The 20,055-nt window shown below is 40.8% G+C and overlaps 1 protein-coding gene across 2 annotated transcripts in view; it reads right to left on the bottom strand.

The window, feature by feature from the left end:
* Positions 1 to 399: 399 nt before the first annotated feature.
* The window catches only part of SEPTIN7 (septin 7), a 123,489-nt gene continuing 103,833 nt past the window's right edge, over positions 400 to 20,055 (bottom strand). Inside the window, exons 8-13 of one of the 2 annotated variants that reach the window (XM_089681090.1) lie at positions 18,961 to 19,012; positions 15,223 to 15,348; positions 13,329 to 13,349; positions 7,315 to 7,450; positions 6,851 to 6,990; positions 400 to 1,442 (exon numbers count right to left, since the gene is read on the bottom strand). In XM_089681090.1, coding sequence (XP_089537216.1) covers positions 1,403 to 1,442; positions 6,851 to 6,990; positions 7,315 to 7,450; positions 13,329 to 13,349; positions 15,223 to 15,348; positions 18,961 to 19,012 — 515 coding nt within the window. In that variant the 3' untranslated portion in view covers positions 400 to 1,402. The remainder of the gene's footprint in view (positions 1,443 to 6,850; positions 6,991 to 7,314; positions 7,451 to 13,328; positions 13,350 to 15,222; positions 15,349 to 18,960; positions 19,013 to 20,055) is intronic. The other variant, XM_089681091.1, reaches the window with a different exon arrangement.

Below are 20,055 nucleotides of genomic sequence, written 5' to 3'. Positions count from 1 at the left end.
TACAATTTTGTGGGCACTGGGCTACAAATTCATTTTTAACGTGTCTCAATGTACATAAAATATCACACTTGCACTATAGTGTGGGCATGTTTAGGTTTACTGCATATAAATGTGTGTATAAAAAACATTATGCAACAAATTTTCAGTATCACACATGAGGGACATAATAATTTTAGGGTCAGTTCCAAAGTGATGAGCTGTAAAGGTTTTTAAGGTGTCCTTTATTTACAGTTTTTGTTATAGTGGACAGTTCAAAAAAGTTAAAAATTAAAGCAATGGCTGAATTAAAATGGACTCAAAAGGATTTTAGTTTCCTTTTGCGTGTAACTGTACATAGGTTACTATGACCGTGGCAAGATGAATTGTGAACAAACAAGGTAAGAAACAATACTTGCTGTATTACATCACAACATTGTTTATTATGTGACTTTGTACAATACAAACAAAAAAAAAAAAATACAGAAATGCAGTATATGAATACAACTAAATGCAAAATTGTGATGTTCCTCTTCTTGTGAGGTCATGATTCCCATTTCTAGCAAAACATAAAATAGACTGCACAATAAGGAGGAAACAGAATGTTTGTTAATTTTATCTAGAAATGACCTATAAATGCACCATTCCTGCTGCATTATCACAAAACTTAGGGATGTAAAGATGCAGAAAAAAATAAAATAGAAAAAGGTTTTACTCGTTGGTTCCTACAGCAAAGAAATAATATGTAGATTAATTTAGTAGGACCAACAGTTGGAAAATATCTAAAGGTAAATGTCATTATAAAAGGAAGCAGTAATTAGACTCTCCTGGTTAAAGAATGTAATATATTTTAGATATTGCCCAAACATAAGAGATTGGTCATGAAACAAGGGAGAGAAAATAAAAAAGCCATCTGTGCACTGTAAAGCCTATAATTCCCATATGTACTTTAAACAATGGAAGTGTCAAAATAGGGAAAAATGAAAATGACAGGAAACTGTATGCATGGAAGTTTTTGTATTACATGTGCGCAAGTTAGCAGATGCAATAAAAGTATGGCATTTTATCTTCATTGTAAGCCAGAGTTCTTGTATTGTGGAATATCCTGCTACCAGCCCCCAGATATACAACCGTAAAATGCTTTTATTTTCTTGATTTTAAAATGGAGACATCAGTTAAAAGGAGAAATATAGAGGGGGGGAAGGGAGCATTGCAGCGTCTAGTTCTCCAGATATGCAAAAACCTTAAACGATTCAAGGCATCTTAATATCCATTGAGAATAATATGAAAAAATAAAGGTCATGCCATTAAATCCAACATTAATGGGTGCATCTGGTTTCAAAAGTGGCTGAATGGTTCCAACAAACACTGATGTCTGGGCTGGCAAGTTGGCAACTGGTAAAAGGTATGTTGGTGGAGAATTGTTTTAAAAGATCTTCCCTTTCTTCTTGTTTTTCTCCAAGGTCCTATAAAAAAATAAAAATAATAAGAACATATTCCAAAGTATAGCAAATATAATAATACTCTAGAGAAGAACCAATCACAACATGGTGTATCTGAGAATATGAACATTCCATCAAAGATTATGGCACAGGCTCTCAAGAAAATCTTGTACCTACTTTTGTGGGTTTTAAGCCTCATTCAGATGGGCAGCTGGAGAAGAAAGGGGGGTACTTGTGTGTATGCGGTAAAAACACAGTTTTACTGGCTCCTGGCCTCCAATTACACCCCAATCGAATTTGGCAGCCACTACTACTGCCAAATGTGACCAAGTTCAGTGCAAGAGGTCTTGCTGCAACTGTCTGGCTTGCATTTGCAACACAATATTTAAATTAAAAAAAAAAAATTTAAAAAAAACAAAAAAAAAAAAACCCATTCACCTGACAGAAAAAAAAAAAAAAAAGTGGAAAAGAAGAGATGGAAGTATTGACGGCTGAATGCCTGGCAGCCACTGCTCTACCATACTCTGAAAAGCAATCCACCACCGCCTGTATGAAACAGCCCTTACGGATGTCAGCCTGAAGCCTTAGCTGGGGGAAAATTCCAGTTGGAACTAGGACCAGAGGTCATATGAAGTCTGACATCCACTGCCTGTCATCTGCACACAGTAAATTGAGAGTTGTGAGGTAAAGCCGACCTGAAAGTGTTACACAGAAGGTGATCTGTGACTCCCCAACTTAGATATGAGCTCCCCTCCACCTGCAGCTGCTGTTGGACACAGTGAAACTAGAACGATTTTCATTCACATATTTCCTTTCTTACTCATTATAGGACACAGGATTCAAAAACAATATGAACATCCAAAACTGTCTGAATGAGGAGTTCACTAAAATACAACAGGCCCACAATAACAAAAAAACCGACATAACTGAAGGCAACTTGCAGCTCAAGATGCTGCCGGAAGGTTGTAATTTGGTTGGCATCAGATAAGATCTGAACATCAACCTGGTAAAACAGAGAACAGAAGACGAGGTGACAGCCTTGCAAGCCCGGGGAACGTTGTCTGACCCAAGAGCCAATCACAGATCTAGTACAGCAAGCTTTAACGGAAAGGGTGGTACCTGATACTTAACCCCGTCACGCCGTGCCTCCTGGCCCTTTAAGGGGTTTCTGACACCAAGAGGCGGGGCAGGGTTTAGGGTCATGTGAGTGTCGTGATTGGCTGTTATGGCAGTCACATGACTGGAAAGGTCCCAATCGCAAGGACTTTTCTGTTGGACACCGACAAGTGCTGGGAGCGTGCAGGGTACACGCTCTCAGCACGGTTGTTTACAAATGGTACACAAATATGCGGCTGCTCGATCTCAAGGCCCATCGGCGTGAAGAGGTTAAAGACCATAAGATGGAACAATGATCTTTCTGAGCCACTGAGAAATGGTGGAGACTCCCTTTTAGGCTATCAGGAATGACAAGACAGTCAGTGATTCTAACAAAAGCAACCACGAAGTCCAAACTACATCCAGGCACTGAAAGGTCATTTCCTTCTGTTGCTAGACAGAGAAGAACGAACAATGTCCCGCTTGAGGTGAAAGGCCGAGACCACCTTAAAGTGGTAGTAAAACCTGTTTTTTTTAACTTGTACCTACAGGTGAGCCTATAATAAGGTGGCTTCCCTGTAGGTACTGTAACTATCTTCTAAAGATGCACCATTGAGGAGATATTTACCTGTGTAGAGCATCAGCCCATGCGCTCTGAAGGAATGGCATGCCTGTGCCGTTCCTTCAGAGCTGTGTGCAGTAAAAAGTGACTCCTGCATGTGACATCATCGCGGTGCGGCCATTCAAGCCGCCAGGGCCCGGGAACACAGAAGGACCGAGTGAAGATGGAAGCCCTGTCAGCGGTGACCACAAACCACTGGAGGGCTTCGTTTTAAGGTAAGTGTCCCATAATGCGCTAGTATACAATGAATTCCAGAACATTACGTCAGGGAAAGTAGAGTTTACTACAGCATTAAGAAGGAACGAGGCTCTAGATCTCTAGACACTACCTTGTCCTTGTGTAACATGAGCAATGGTTCTTTATAGAGCTCAGATACGCCTAGCTGACATGACAAGAAAGCGATGGTCACATCAAGCAGAAGATAGGAGCAAAGCCCTCCTTGAAATATAGATAGTGTTGTGCTCTTATCTTTTGATTGATGTGACCATTTAATTGGATTTTGGATGACCATTGAGGGCTCTTTTTTTTAACACTTTTTGCATATCCCTCATCTTAGGAGAACCTCCTGCCCTTCCTCCCTCACTTGTAGCATTCCAATGAATTATGTACTCCTGAAAAAAATCTATTGAAATGTGTCGAGTCTACATGTGGAGTGTATCGGATCTAACAATTATTTGAACCACATATTCAACACTTTGTTGCCTGTTTTGTGCTTTGGCTTTTATTGAATATCATAATAAAATTCATGTTTTTTATACAGTGTTTTCTTTGTATCTATATGTCCCTCTAAAAGTCCTGCAGATCTCAGGTGCAATCTCAGGCTCCTGCAGACTCTCAGCATAGCTGTCTAGCCATACCTTGTACAGGCAGGCAGTTACCAGAGAGCAGGAAGATCAATGGACTATGAGAATGCTCACCAGCACCCTGATAGTTCATAGAGAACTACAAGCCATCAGCTGCTGACTGTACTTGTAGGCATTAATTCACAGAAAACTGAATGAATGACACGACACACAAAGGGGTGGAACATGTAACATGTTCCAAAAGTAAAGGTTTCATTTAATGAACTAGAAAAAATATTGTTCAAGAGCTTAAAGTGGAAGTACTAATTTTTTAAATTTTACCTACAGTAAAGCCTACTTGTAGGTAAAATGAGTCTCTCCTGACCGTTCACTGCTTGGGGGAGAGTCTCTTTCCTAAAGCCGGCGCATGCGCTCTGAAGGATAGGCATACCCGTACTGTTCCTTCAGAGCTGTGTGCTGTGGCCCAAGACTCCAACGCGCATGCGCAGGACTGACATTATCACGGCCCAGCCTGTCACACGGCCAGAGACTGCGAACCTGGAAGGACAGGGTGAAGATGGGAGCTTCTGCAGCCATGACAGCTCACCGCTGGAGGGCGCACCCCTGGAGGGCTCTGTTTTAGGGGAAGTCTTAGATAAGGTGCTAGTATGCGATGCAAACAAGCACATTATGACATTACCTTGCAGGGGACTTTTTTTTTTCCCTTTCGTTCTTGCGGTCTACTAAAAAAGCAGAGAGGTCTGCGACATTCTATCAGAAAATATAGATAGGAAGAGGTTTGCAAATAAACACCTTATAAAATCATGAATCTAAAAAGCATCCGAGAGATTAGGGAAAAAGGGGGTTAAAAGTTTTGCTTCAAAAGTACACTGAAAACTAGTGTTCAGGTGAAGTTATTTACCTTCTGGAAAATTATAGTTTGTTGCTATGGAAACAACTGCAATTCTTATGCTGATCCCTTTTATAGCTACATTGCTATGACAACATTGCTATCAGATATTACAGCAGAATCTCTTGGAAATGGTATAATGGTAATATCTGATAGCTTGCAAAGGATTAATGTGGTTAAATGATAGCATATCAAAAAAGATGAGCAAAATTTTTATTTTATCTGAATAATACACACTAATTAAAGGTTCATAAGGCTGCAGGGAAAAAAAATACACACACACAAACATACACACATACATTATATACACTAATCAAAAAAAAATTAATGGAACGCTTTTTAATCATAGTATCAAACCAATTAAACTCCTGGGATATGGATCTGGTCAGGCAAGTAGCAGAGGGGGTTGTTATTCAGTTTCAGCTGCTTTGGAGTTAATGAAATTAACAAAAGGTGCACTAGATGGGCAACAATGAGAAGACCCCCAAAACAGGAATGGTTTTACAGGTGGAGGCCACTGACATTTTTTTCCCTACTCATCTTTTCTGTTTTTCACTAGTTTTGCATTTGTCTAGGGTCAGTGTCACTACTGGTAGCATGAGGCCATACCTGGACCCTACAGAGGTTGCACAGGCAATCTAACTACTCCAGGGTGGCACATCAATATGTACCATTGCCAGAAGGTTTGCTGTGTCTCCCAGAACAGTCTCAAGAGCAAAGAGGAGATTCCAGGAGACAAGAGCACGGAGGAGATTCCAGGAGATAGGGAGTTAACTCTAGGAGAGCTTGACAGGGCCATAGAAGGACCGGTATCTGCTCCTTTGTGCAAGGAGGAACAGGATGAGCTCTGCCAGAGCCCTACAAAATGACCTCCAGCAGGCCACTGGTGTGAATGTCTCTGACCAAACAATCAGAAACTGACTTCATGGGGGTGGCCTGAGGGCCCGATGTCCTCTCGTGGGCCCTGTGCTCACTGCCCGGCACCATAGAGCTCGATTGGCATTTGTCATTGAACCCCAGAATTGGCAGGTCCACCACTTGCGCCCTGTGCTTTTCACAGATGAGAGCAGGTTCCCCCTGAGCACATGTGACAGGCGTGAAAGGGTCTGGAGAAGCCATGGAGAACGTTCTGCTGCCTGTAACATGGTTCAGCATGACCGTTTTGGTGGTGGGTCAGTGATGGTCTGGGGAGGCATATCCATGGAGGGACACACAGACCTCTACAGGCTAGACAATGGCCCCCTGAATGCCATTCGGTAGCAGGATGAAATCCTTGGACCCATTGTCAGACCCTATGCTGGTGCCGTGGGTCCTGGTTCCTCCTAATACACAATAATGCCCGGCCTCATGGGACGAGAGTATTATTATTATACAGTATTTATAAAGCGCCAACAGTTCGCTCAGCGCTGTACATTGTAAGGGGAGACAGAACAACAATACAATGCAATACACGAGGGGTTCGAGGGCCCTGCTCTTTTGAACTTACAATCTAGGAGAATGCAGGCAGTTCCTGGAGGATGAATAGATACCACTGAATGGTTCCCACACTCGCCTGACCTAAATCCAATAGAACCCCTCTGGGATGTCATGTTTTGGTCCATCCAACACCGCCAGGTTGCACCTCAGACTGTCCAGGAGCTCAGTGATGCCCTGGTCCAGATCTGGGAGGAAATACCAAAGGACACCATCCGTGGTCTCATTAGGAGCCTCCCCCGACGTTGTCAGTCATGCATACAAGCACGTGGGGGCCAATCTACTGAGTACCATTTTGAGTTGCACTGAAATTTCAGCAATATGGACTCGCCTGCTGCATCATTTTTTCACCTGGATTTTCATGGTATCTTTGAATTCAGGCCTCCGTAGATAATTTTCATTTCTATCAAACGATGGGGCATCCTTACGTTCCTAACTCATTACCCCGTCCATATCAGTATAGATATATAGCATATTGTTCCCCATTGAGATCTGATGCGTTTTCAACGTGTTCCTTTAATTTTTTGGCTATGTAATGAGCATCTCTAACCTTGAAGAATTCTGCTGTTCCAGTATACGTTGCTGAGTCTCCCAGTTGACCTTCTCTTCCTCAAACTGGCGTCTCTTTTCTTCCAATTCTTTGTGCTGAGCCTCAAGGTTCTTTTTCATCTGCTCATGGCGTCGTTGCAGCTGAAAGAACACGGGGAAACAAAATAATCCAAGTAATATGTGTACAGACAAACAAAATAGAAAACTAAATATGAAAACAGAAAACAAAAGCAAAAACGGGATTAAATCGAATGTTAGGGAAGGTAACAATACTATTTGTACAGTTCTACATTATAATGGGTACGGCATCGGAAGCCTTTTATCATCATCAATACAACTGAAAGCTGTGGCGTTCATAAATACAAATACACATCTGATTAAATGCTGCCTAAGCAAAGTTTTTTTTATATTGTTTAAGGACTGCTAAACATTCTTTTAGTAATATATTGTGAGAAATGGACTTACTTCTGCTTCAGAGTCCTTCAGCTTCTGAACCTTTTCTTTGACTTTCATCTCAAATACCTGTTCCATTTCCATCTCCATTTTCTTCATTTTGGCCACATGTTCCCTTCGTTCTTCTTCCATCTGAGCCAATGGGCTCCTATAATACAGGACAGCATGAGTAACTGAAAGGCGGCATTAAAGTGCGTTTAATAATTAAACTAAATGAGTAAAATGATAACAGAGGATGGTGAGGTATTGATGCTACCCAATCAAGTAATAACCACCAAGTTGCAAAGTAACCTGCCAATTAGAGAGGACAACATTCAGTCTCAATACACTAGAAGGCTATAAACACAGATCACATTGAAAGGATCAGGAGATCAACTATACAGCATTGCCTCTGAAAAATCTAATTCTCTATAGTGGTGTTACTCTCTGGACACACAAGCACTGGTGACCCACCTATATTTCTGAATTGTTAAAGTGAAGGAGCTGGATAGAGCTAAATATTCTATCATATCTGCTAACCTGTCCACGTATCAGACTATCCATCCATCATGGGGACAGGAGACAACCATTCTAGAAAGACAGATCGTTCTGCAGAAGAGTACATGACATCTTATATTCTCCCCTATGTGCTCTGGCTTCTATGGAAAATTAGCAGCCATAGTAATATCTCGAAGTGTCCATCTCTTAGAGAAGGTACAAACAGGAAGTTGAAAATAAGTGAGCGCTCAAACACCACCGGGAATAGCGACCATGCGCCAAAGGCACCATATAAGACCTTCAGGTAAACAGGAATATACTAAAAGGGTGCAGCGCTGGTAAAAAAAAAAAAAAAAATCACAAATATAATGTATATATGCTAAATTCATATATAGATAATCATCAATAAGGTGACATCGTGCAAATTCATATGCAACTAGAATCTGTGACTAATATTGCAAAACAAAAAAATAAAAATAAAATTTTGAGCATACCAAAAGGTGACAGTGTGGTTGAAATCACAGACGGACGCATAGACGTCCACAAATTAATGAGCCTTGTATATACATAGATAAGTAAGGTGACATTGTGCAAGCATATATGCCACTATAATATCGTGAAATATCTATAACCAATCTAAATGAGTCCAAAAAATGCGAACAAGATCGCTGATGATCTTCAGGCGTCCAATAACCGGAAACGTGAAAAAGGTGAGAAAATAAGGTAAAGACTGCGCACTCACCAGATGCGCAATCTTTATGCGCATTTGTATATCATAAAAACGCATCAGACGCCCCTCACATAGGTCTGGTCAGATCTGGTCATGTAGCCTCCACGGCTTCATAATCCATACTCCAATAGCATACTCTCTCCTCTGCTGCCACTTCCATCGTTTATAAATATATCTATGTATATACAAGGCTCATTAATTTGTGGACGTCTATGCGTCCGTCTGTGATTTCAACCACACGGTCACCTTTTGGTATGCTCAAAATTTTATTTTTTTTTTGTTTTTGTTTTGCAATATTAGTCACAGATTCTAGTTGCATATGAATTTGCACGATGTCACCTTATTGATGATTAATTATCTATATATGAATTCAGCATATATACATTATATTTGTGATTTTTACCAGCGCTGCACCCTTTTAGTATATTACTCTTAGAGAAGGAAGTTCAGTTTTATCAGCTGATTTCTGTGCAGCTCCAATAATTCCAATTTTTGACATATCAAGAAATATCTGGTTTCCCAGCTTCTAGCAAAATAAACCCCCAGCAGTTCCTCCTCCAAAAGATTGTTTCCCTGGGAAGTCCAAATTCTACCTGTAACAAAGCTAAACCTAACTTAGCGCTGAGGCAGTAAACTGCCGATAACCTGCAGGACCTGCCAGTCTCCTGAAGATGCCGGCTGCCCGTTTGCTGCATTGATCCACCGGCTTCAATGTTTAATCAGTAACATGGAACAGGAATGCAGATCAGTACATTAGAGTGCAGTCAGAACTCCATTTCCATAGGTTTTCTGGGTCAGTGACAATTATTGAAGAAAAAGGGTCATTATGAAAGCCAAGTAACACATTAAGGTCTCCTGCACACAGAGCATTTTTGCAGCCACTTTTAGGGGCGTCAAATGTTTTTACTGCTTCCAAATGGCCCTCCATGTTACCCTATGTGTCCATGCACACAGACTTTTAGAAGCTTTTAGTAGCAGTATTGTTTACCAGGAAGGAAAAAAAAACCCAGGGCCAGTGCGTCCAGGAGCAGCAGCGTTTTGGCAGAAAAAAGCTTGACGCGTGTAAACGCAGCTAAATGGCGGTGCACTTGAGCGTTAATTTAATTGGCAAGAATCTGTATAATTTAATGAAGGAAACCTATCAAGAGATAAATATGAGATGAGGTTGTTTTTATTACCTCTTACTAGAAGGCCTCATGTACACAGGACGCTTTAAAACCGTTCCTCCTCTTGGAAGCAGCATTTTGGCAGAAAAAAAACCGCCTGACGCTTGTTAGTGTTTAAACCTTTTACACGCATTTAGGTGTTTACAAAAGTCAAGCGCTTGGACATCAATTCATTTTATTGGCTAGAATGATTATTATTATTAGCGGTTATTTACAAAGATTCTTGTACTAATATGTTCTCAAAATATTCAATGTTTTTAATGGCAGGTCTGATGCCGATTAATGACTGAAGAAAAGTACCGCCCAGAGCAGAGACAGATATATACCCGATATAGAACAGATATATACCCGATATGTAAGGTCAAAGCTGGGGGGTAACCTGCCTTCAACAGGATTTTCCAGTCTTTAAAGCAGTAGTAAAGCCCCGGTCTTATCTTGTACTTACAGGTGAGGTTACAGGCAGGCTTACCTATAGGTACAATGAATTTCACATTGGCAATAGCGGATGAGGTCATGTGCACATGCGTAGTGAAGCTCTGTATTCAGGGCACACAGTATGCGGTGGAATGCAGAGCGCTGGGTCGCAGCCGTGGGAGAGGCATCATTGCAGCTTCACCCATTCAAGTGGCCTTCCTGGAAGGAAGATGGGGTAACGATGGAAGCCCTGACAGTAGTGACAACGTGCCACTGGAGGGCTTTGCTTGAAAGGTTAGGGAGTCATAATGTACTAGTATGCAGTGTGCACTACCACATGATGTCACAAACCTGGAGGATGCCCATTATTTTTTCAGGCCAGTTTATTACTGCTTTAAACGGATTATATATTTATTACTTTGATCATCATGAAATCTCAGGGCAATATTCCTCCAAATTCATTTGCAACAAATGAGTACAGGCTGTGTGTCTAGGTTTCATTTAACCATAAAATAAAAAAACGTAAAAATACCTTGATTAACACTGACGTCCCTTGATTGACATTAAGACCGGGTTCACACTACTGCGGTACAGGACACTGCATGGAATTCGTACAGGAAATGCACTGCAAATAACATGCAAAGTCTGTGCGGTGCGATTTGAGCCATATACTTTGTATGGCTCAAATCGCATCGCAACTGCACTAAACAGGTGCAGGACCCTTTTATTTACCCGCACCTGAACTGCATCGCATGGGTGTTCTCACTCATGCAATGTGATTTCTGGCAATCACACTGCATTTTGCAATCTGTTTCAGGGTGTCATTAATTTAACAATCACACCGCACCAAATTACATGAACGCCATGCGATTGCAATGCGGTGTGGGAAATGCCCAGGATTCGCAGAGTTTCCCGCACCGCATTAGTGTGAACCCAGTCTGAAGGTCTTATCTGGCAACAAGATCAACACTACTTGCATCTTTACACACACATCTCTCTCTGTAGGTAGGTAGGTAGGTGTGTGTGTGTGTATGTATACACACACACAGATACATACATACATACATACATATATATCTATCTATATCTATCTATATCTATCTATATCTATCTATATCTATCTATATCTATCTATATCTATCTATATCTATCTATATCTATCTATATCTATCTATATCTATCTATATCTATCTATATCTACACACACACATATATACATATATATACACACACACACACACACACACACACACAGATACACACATATATATATATATATATACACACACACACACACACATACATATATATACATACATATATATATATATATATATATATATATCTATATCTATATCTACACACACACATATATATATATATACACACACACACACACACACACACACACACACACACAGTGTGAGCAAACATATATTTCACATACAGTTTGGTGCAAAAGTGTTAGGCTCTTTAGATAGTTCACTAAATTATTTTTTTAGATGGTTATTTTATATTCTCTGCCTCCGTATGTCACAAGACTACACATTAAGAATTTTCCTAGTGCAGAGATTGAATGTCTATAAAGAATGGATATATTTCTGTAAAACAAAAAAAATATATATAGGCACTTTTTAGGCATATAGCCACAAAATGGTAACCCCGCATTCTACAAAGTCTCCCCCCCATAAGAATTTGTTTCAGCAATACTGAAGAAAATATGACCAAGGCTTATGGCTGGTAACACATTAGTCACAGAAGCATCCGAGAAATACATCCAACTTACTTCCCTTTACAACTGAAAGAGCGCTCACACCACAATGACAGCAACCACTGAAACACCAATCTGCAGTCCAGACAAGTCTTTGCAGAAGTGCTCACTTATCCATGACTACACAAGCACTTCGTGCAGGAAAATGGCAGAAGGTGATTTGCACTGATCAGACAAAATCTGAAATATTTGTCTCAGGCGGCCATTTTCCATGGAGAGGCACCCGGACAAATGTCTGCAAGCAAGTTAAGCATGGTGGCCCTTCCCTGCTGCTCTGGGACTGCATTTCTGCGAATGTATTTGGTGATTTGGTCAAAACCATTGCCACCTTCACTTGCGAGAAAGAAAGACATTCTTATCCATCATGTAACACCCTCCTAGGTACGCTTGTAAAGACAAATGGAAGCAAGGCAACCAAAGTCTGCGGTGGAACGGTGGCAACTTCTACCATGCATGAACCTTCAGAACTGCATGCAAGTGTACCCAAGAGAATTGCTGCCGTGGTCAGCGAAATACAGATTTAGGACTAGTTCACACACACAAAAAACGCACTCCAGTTCCAGGTACATTTCTGCTTGCATGTTTTTGATGTGTTTTTGGATTTATTTTTTTTTCATTGTACTGGGGTCTGGTGCGCTTTTGATGTGTTTTACCACATTCCAGTATAGTTCTGTTCAGAAAAATACAGCATGTTCTACTTTTTTTTGGAACCGGAACACACTGGAACTGCAAGCCCTGGTGTGCCCTATGCCATTGAAAACCATGTAACCTACTTTCTATGTGGGGAAAGAAAAAAAAAAAAGCACTGGAACGCGTGTGATTGCTAACTAGTCCTCAATTCATGTATTTTTTCTGTCTACTGCACTTTTAAAAAAAAGCTTCTGAATAAAAACTTTGTGGCTTTTTTTTTTTAAAAGCATTTCTACTTTAAACATTTTTCAGAGCCTAAAACGTTTGCACACCACTATATATATATATACATACACACACACACACATACATATATATATACACACACATACATATATACATACACATACATATATACATACACATACATACATACATACACACATACATACATACACATACATATACATACATACACATACATACATACACATACATATATACACATACACATACATATATACACATACATATATACACATACATACATACATACATACATACATATATACACACATACATACACACACAGAGCACATTGCGTCTTCTCACGCTTTTGTCTGTAGCTGAATATTGGGGAGCAGGAAGCACCATAACCCATTTCTCAGTCCAGTGATGTGGCATTAATGTTGTATTTCATAGTATGAACTACTTTATATGCAGGGTCTATTCTCAGCACAATAGATTACTATACCTAAAAATCACAACTTAAACTGTGCTAATTATTTTATATTAGGTAAATGTATGCAATTTGGGAAAAACTTAAAGAACCACTTACATGCCTTCAACTGTGTCAAGTCTAAAAAACAAAACAAAAACAAAGGAAAACAAAACAAAAAAAAAAAAAATACAAGGACTTAGCATGCTTAATTTAAGCAAATAATCAAAATTAATCAATTAAATAAAAGCTTTATTTGTGCTTCTAGGACTTTATATAGTGTGCAAGTAGATTAAAGAATGTCAGTCTAAAAAGCGGAGATCACCAGGTTAGTGGAAACAAAACTACTGGCAAGAAATGTGGTTACATTAGAATTTAAAGAGAGACAAGCTTACGTAATGTGCAAGGATTAATGTGTGCAGCAGGGCATCGGTGACAGCGCCATCAGCTCACATGCGTAGATTAATATTCACTTAATCAAACATTAATAGGCAACTAAAATTTTAGAAGGGACTGTTAGAAGACTTGATCTACTAGACTTCACTGGAATGGCATCCTAAAGCAGCCATCAGATTGCCATTCAGCCTAACATTTGGACAAGCCCCTAGCCGATTCCCGGCCCAACCAATCATAAAGAAGAGTTTCTGCACCACATTCTGCTTGAAGCAGGTTACATAGTTGTAGTGGAGAGGACTGCAAGCACTTTACTGCATTAACATCTCCATATTCCAACCTCCAAGGTTAGCGTGTGCTTTGGGCGTCACTACCACACATTTCACACAGAACACATATGAACAGCTACTGTTACCTGCACACGTTTGTTTTTATTTTGTTAATGGAACTGTATTCTGTAGGCTACACATGGATTGATATGTAAAAAAAACCTACAAATTTAAAGTAGTATTCCAAAATCTATTGATTCTTTTTATTATGCACGCTCCAAAAGGAGGAGTACCAATGGGAAATGGAGAGATGTGAACTCAGACAGCGGTGTTTCATAGTCTATGACCGGCAAGGAGAAATCCTCCTCTTGTTGGTCACATTGACACTTCTAGTTATTGTGGCTTTTGGAGCCCACATGGTGCAGAACTTCTTTCCTCTGGTCAGTGAGATGAAAAATGTGTGTTATAGTGTTTCACACCAAAAGCACTTGTTATTGTTCTGTAGGGTCGCCCAAAGTAGACGGATCCTTGGCCCCAGGGTCACATCTTGCTGCTGAATAAAGGGTGGGATTGGGCTCTGTCTCTTCATTTCTTAGTCAGGAAGGAGCGCAGCAATGATCTCACACACGATGAAATGTTAATTATCTGAACTTTCATTTATATTGAGTTACAAATGTACCTCGTTTTCTAACAACCCCGGAGCTGCCGCTGCTTCATCACAGTACTCCGTCACACAATACAAACATATTTCCTGTATTAAAGCAGAAGCCCAAAATGTTCGTCCTGTTTGAATGCAATCAGCTCTCTACACTGAAGTCTCCTTCAGAAGTCAAAAGATGTCGCCATTTCTACAAAATCCTCCTCCAGCACCACGCCCACTTTTACAACATCCTGAACTGTAACTGGCCGTGAAGAAAATGAAAAGCAGACAGCCAACCATAAAGATATCCACCACATTCCTTGTCACGCCGATCCTCGCAGAGCGTTCATATAGAGCGATGCATCCAAAGCACTCCAGGACCTGCCTTGAATTCTTTAAATGTAATGACACTATCTGCTATGAAGCTTTCCGATCCTTCTAGATTTTGCTATAAATCAAATACACCGAACAAGTAAACCTTCAAGTAACCTGTTCACAACCCTGCTTGGCTATACCGACCGGTAGTACATGAATGCCTCTTAGGATAGTGATGTCACACATGCAACAATGGGAGAAAGAATGGTACATGACTGTGAAATGGAGAGAAGAGAATGGTGTGAAATGCCTGAAACATGTCATGAAGGTGGAGGAGAACATGGAAGGGAAAGATGGTGACAGAACAGGAACAGGTCACGGATGGAAATGTACATACTTTGTAAGCTGCCCTTTGTTTTTGTTGTTGTCCACACCATTGTAAGTCACAGCTGCTAACTTTCTGCTCCTGTAGTTTTCATAATGTACATTGTTGGTGACATCCTTCAGATCTTGCATATGTGTCCTGGAAGAAAACACAAGAACCAAACAACCATTCACACCAAAAACACATGTGCAGGAATTTATTAGGATTGACAATATCTGATTACAAATTATTTAATGGTTTTCACTGGTGACTCCAATGACCTGGAAATAACTGACTTTCAGGAAAAGTAATGTAAATGACTGTCATTTATCGCTTCCCGACCGCCCAATAGCAGAAGTATTGCTACAGGGTGGCAGGGATGCCCAAAATCACATATATATATATATATATATATACGTGATTAGCATTTCCAGGTAGGAGGTGCGTGCACTTACTACCTGCGCCGCTATTGGCTCCCCGGCATGTCAAGCACCGGGTCCCGGCCACCGATTCTCACCCGGGACTTGGTGATCGTCCGTGGAGCTGACAGGGGAGAGGTCTGTGTGTAAACAACACAGACCTCTCCCCTGTCAGCACGAACATGCTGCTTTGTAGAGCAATACAAAGCAGAATGTTTACACAGTAAAACACACACAGCACACAATGTAAAACACAACACACAGTTAACCCTTTGATCGCCCCAGATGTTAATCCCCCTCCTGCCCAGTGTCATTAGTACAGTGTCAGTGCTTTGTATTAGCACTGATAACTGTATTGGTGTCACTGGGGATGTCAGTGGCAGTTAGTTCCCCCCCCGTGTGAGAATGCCCGCTGCAGTCCCGCAATAAGTCGCTGATTGCCACCATTACTAGTAAAAAAAAAAATCCATTAGCTATACTGCCATATGTAATAACTAGAACTTTCACGTAAACCAATTAATTTACACGTTTTGGCATTTATGTTTTTACCAAAGACATGTAGCAGAATATATTTTGGCCTACACTTATGAAGAAATTTTTTTAACATTTTTTTACTGGATATGTTTTAATTTATTGCAAAAAGTAAAAAATATCATTTTTATTTTTTCCAAAATTGTCGGTCTATTTTTTGTTTATAGTGCAAAAAATAAACGTAAAGGTGATCAAATTCCACCAAAAGAAAAGGTCTGTTTGTGGGGAAAAAAATTAGATAAATTTAATTTATGTATAGCATTGCATGACGGCGCAATTGTCAGCTAAAGTAACACAGCGCCATATCGCAAAAAATGGCCAGGTCAGGAAGGGGGGTAAATCCTCTGAAGGGCAAGTGGTTAAAAAAGAAAAAAAAAAAATCATCTGCTATACTGGTGCAGAAACTACTAATGTCCTGTTATGCTACAAAAACTGTAGCTGCTGACTTTTAAAATCCAGTCACTTACCTGTCCCTCGGTCCAGCGGTGTCCTCACCACGGCTGGTTACACCGTCCGTCTTCTCTCCCCAGGGCCGGCATCTACAGTGTGGGCACCCGACTGTAACAGTGTGCGGCTTCACAGCCGGGTGCCCACTGCGCATTCGCGAGAAGGCTGCACTTTGTGAATGGCCCTGTGGTCTTCTAGGACCGGTCATGTGTTCCAGAAGACTATGGGGAGGGAGATCACAGTGGAAGTGGGAGCAGAACCTGTCAAATGTCAAATTCGGGTACCCGATCCCCAATGGTGCCAATCCTTAATGGGGAGCGGGGGACAAAGGCTTAAATCGGAACGTAACCTTTTGGATGGAGCTCCGCTCTAAGAGAACTGGCAAAGCCTATGAGATTATGTGACGATGTATCTGCTCCTAGCTGCAAGTATACAGAATGGAATCGCTAAAAGCCAAAGTAGGACAAAGTTATCTCAGCAATTTGAATTTACAAAGGATTTTGCAAATTCAGAACACTTGTGCATGTAAGTGAAAACAGGCCATCAATGATCCATTTTGGTTTAATGGAGAAAAGATTTCCATTTGAAATGTAGACATCAAGAAAGGGATAAACATTTGGTACAAGAGCAGTTATTCTAATAAAGATACAACTTCAACCAATGTCACAAACGGCATCTACCATTACACATTTATTTTTCTGTTAAAGTGGTTGTAAACCCTTACATATACCCAGTGAAATGACTGCCCTCAGGTGATGCACAGAGATAAAACAAATCTTCCTAAATAAGTTGTACTTGTTTATCTGCAGTCTCCTCTTCTCTACATCCAAAGTCAGAAATGTATGCAGCTTGTCTGAGCACACAAGCGGAGGGGAGCCGAATGCAGAGCTCAGTGAGAGATAATTGAAGGGAAGAGACAAACCCCCTTCAAACAGGAACACAGCTGAGGCTGTCAATCAAAGGCTACATGCTGGAGCTCCTTCCCCCTCACCTTTTTTTCTCTTGGTGTCAGGAAAACTTGCCAGAATTGACTCATGCAGATAGCAGACAGAAATGACACTTAGTGCTCACAAGTACACACTATAGAGGGGATATGCTTTGTTCATTATTCATGTCAGATGTTTACAACCACTTTAACCTCTTGCCGACCGTGCATAGCCGAATGACGGCTTCACCGCGGCCGGCCAGTTCTGGGAGGGCATCATATGACGTCCTCCCGTGATAGCGCTTCTCGCGCGCCCCAGGCGGCGCGCATCGGGTACTGTCCGTGACGGCTGTGTCCCTCGGACACAGGACATTAGGAAGAGGGGGGGTGAACAGCCACTTACAGCTGCGGATTACATTTGTGGTCGCTCTTCATTGGACAGAGCGATCACAAATGTAAACACAGCAGGGTCATGGCTGGGTTTTCTCTCTCCTTTCCTCACACCAATACCGAGTGCGAGGAAAGGAGAGAGAATCGGTTCTTACAACTGTGAGTGTGATCTACACTGCTCTATCTGACATCTACAGTGCCCTGTCTGATCTACAGTGCCAAATAATATGCACTAATTTGTGTTATTTTTACCAAACAAATGTAGTAGTATAAATTTTGGTGAAGATATAGGAAGAAAAATTACTTATTTGAAAAATTTTATAACAAAAACTAAGAAAAACGCATTTTTTTTCAAAATTGTCGGTCTTTTTTCATTTATAGTGCAAAAAATAAAAAACCCAGTGGTGAGTAAATACCACCAAAATAATGCTCTATTTGTGTGAAAAAAAGGATGAAAATTTTATATGGGTACAGTGTTGCATGACTGAGTAATTGTCATTCAAAGTGTGAGAGTGCTGAAAGCTGAAAATTGGCCTGGGCAGGAAGGGGGTATAATTGCCCGGTAGGCAAGTGGTTAATAAAGGAATAGGGGATAATATGAGTACATGGTCAGTGCTGATATATTTTCAAAATTAGCACAGGCCAAAATTAGGAATCAAATTGTACCAACCTTACTAAACAATTATTTTACATGTGCCAGTAAAATGTCCAGCTAGAAACTGCAACATGAAAAACTGCCAAGAATTTCTCCCAGTCATTGCCACCAGTTATAACCGTTCTATCAGAGACATTACAGTGAAGAAAGGAACCCAAAATGTAACAGGTAACATGATCCACCAACACAACGCACACATATAGGTGAAGTGCATTATGTTTTTTCAGTGTATTTTGCCTTCTTTAGGCACAATTTGTTATATAGAGATATTATGCGTTCTTAGAAGACAACAAATGCCTTGTATTATATGTAGAGGACTGCGTTAGTACGGTGCCGTCATGTATGCCACCATTATAGATGCTTCATGAGGCAGGAAAACTTGTATTTCTCAGAGATGCGTTTACCTTATCAACATGTTCCGCAGAATAGTGAAGTCGCAGTGTTCACTGTTTTCAACTGTTGAGAGAAACAGAATTGTAAATGAAAATAAACGGCTACAGAATACGTGTCATTTGTATTTACACTTCTGGTCACATTACAAGCACTGATAATAAAAACACTTATTTATCTTAAAATAAAAACATTTTACAAAAGCCCTGCCCCTCCCCCCCACATGCCAAACGCAGAAAAAGAAACCATTATGTGTGCGTGTTGTTTGCATATTGACACAATGCTCCCTCTAGATCAGAAAAGACGGCCATCATTTGGATCCACAACCAGCCTTGCACCACCAGAGATGGAGGAATACGAAGAATGCAGACATTGTGTTCTGAACAATTCAGACTTGTCTGCATCCACATTAGAGGTGACTTTTCATTCAGCAACTAGACACTCATCACTGTTCACAAATACAGCTGCCAGTACACATGCAGATTGGACCACCTCAGACATCTGGAACATATTGGGCAATCCAAGTTGTCAATCAAATGTGACCGTTGAGTGTGGTCCAGGCAGGGATAAACACCCATACCGTGACCATCATTGGAGAGCTCCAAACATGTACCGGAGTAGTGGGGGTTCACTGATGCGGTGCACTAGGGTGCGATTTTACATGAAATTGGAGTGCCAGCGCAGTGTGATTTTGCAGCGCCATTTGTACTTTTTAGATGTGATTCTCACAGGCTAAACAGCTTAAAATCAGGTTACAGGAATTTGCCAGGTCAACTGTTAATCCTCAATTCTTTTCTGTGCAAAGGCATGCATGTAAAAACGGAAATTGTGTGTTACAGAACTTCCAACTCCCTCATGGCCACAATCTGTGCAAAAACATCCCCCTGGGAAGCTGGAAGTCTGTTCATGTATGTGCAAAGCGTGTAGTTGTAGCGCCCTTTACAGATCAGATCTCCAGGATGCGGCTGCAAGATATGCATGGTAACCGAATCAATCCTTTTACTGATGGCACTGCAGTCATGTTATGGCCGTGAGAGGATGAACACAATCAGCGGACACAGATAGGCTTCCTGGCAATGCTGCAGCTTGTAGTGAGCGGACAAGTAATC

The sequence above is a fragment of the Staurois parvus genome, unplaced genomic scaffold, assembly GCF_062004578.1.
Source record: "Staurois parvus isolate SC_StPar_1 unplaced genomic scaffold, SC_StPar_1.0 ptg000259l, whole genome shotgun sequence".
NCBI classification, from domain to species: domain Eukaryota; kingdom Metazoa; phylum Chordata; class Amphibia; order Anura; family Ranidae; genus Staurois; species Staurois parvus.
The sequence above is the reverse complement of the archived record's forward strand: the minus strand, read 5'-3'. Positions and strand labels throughout refer to the sequence as shown.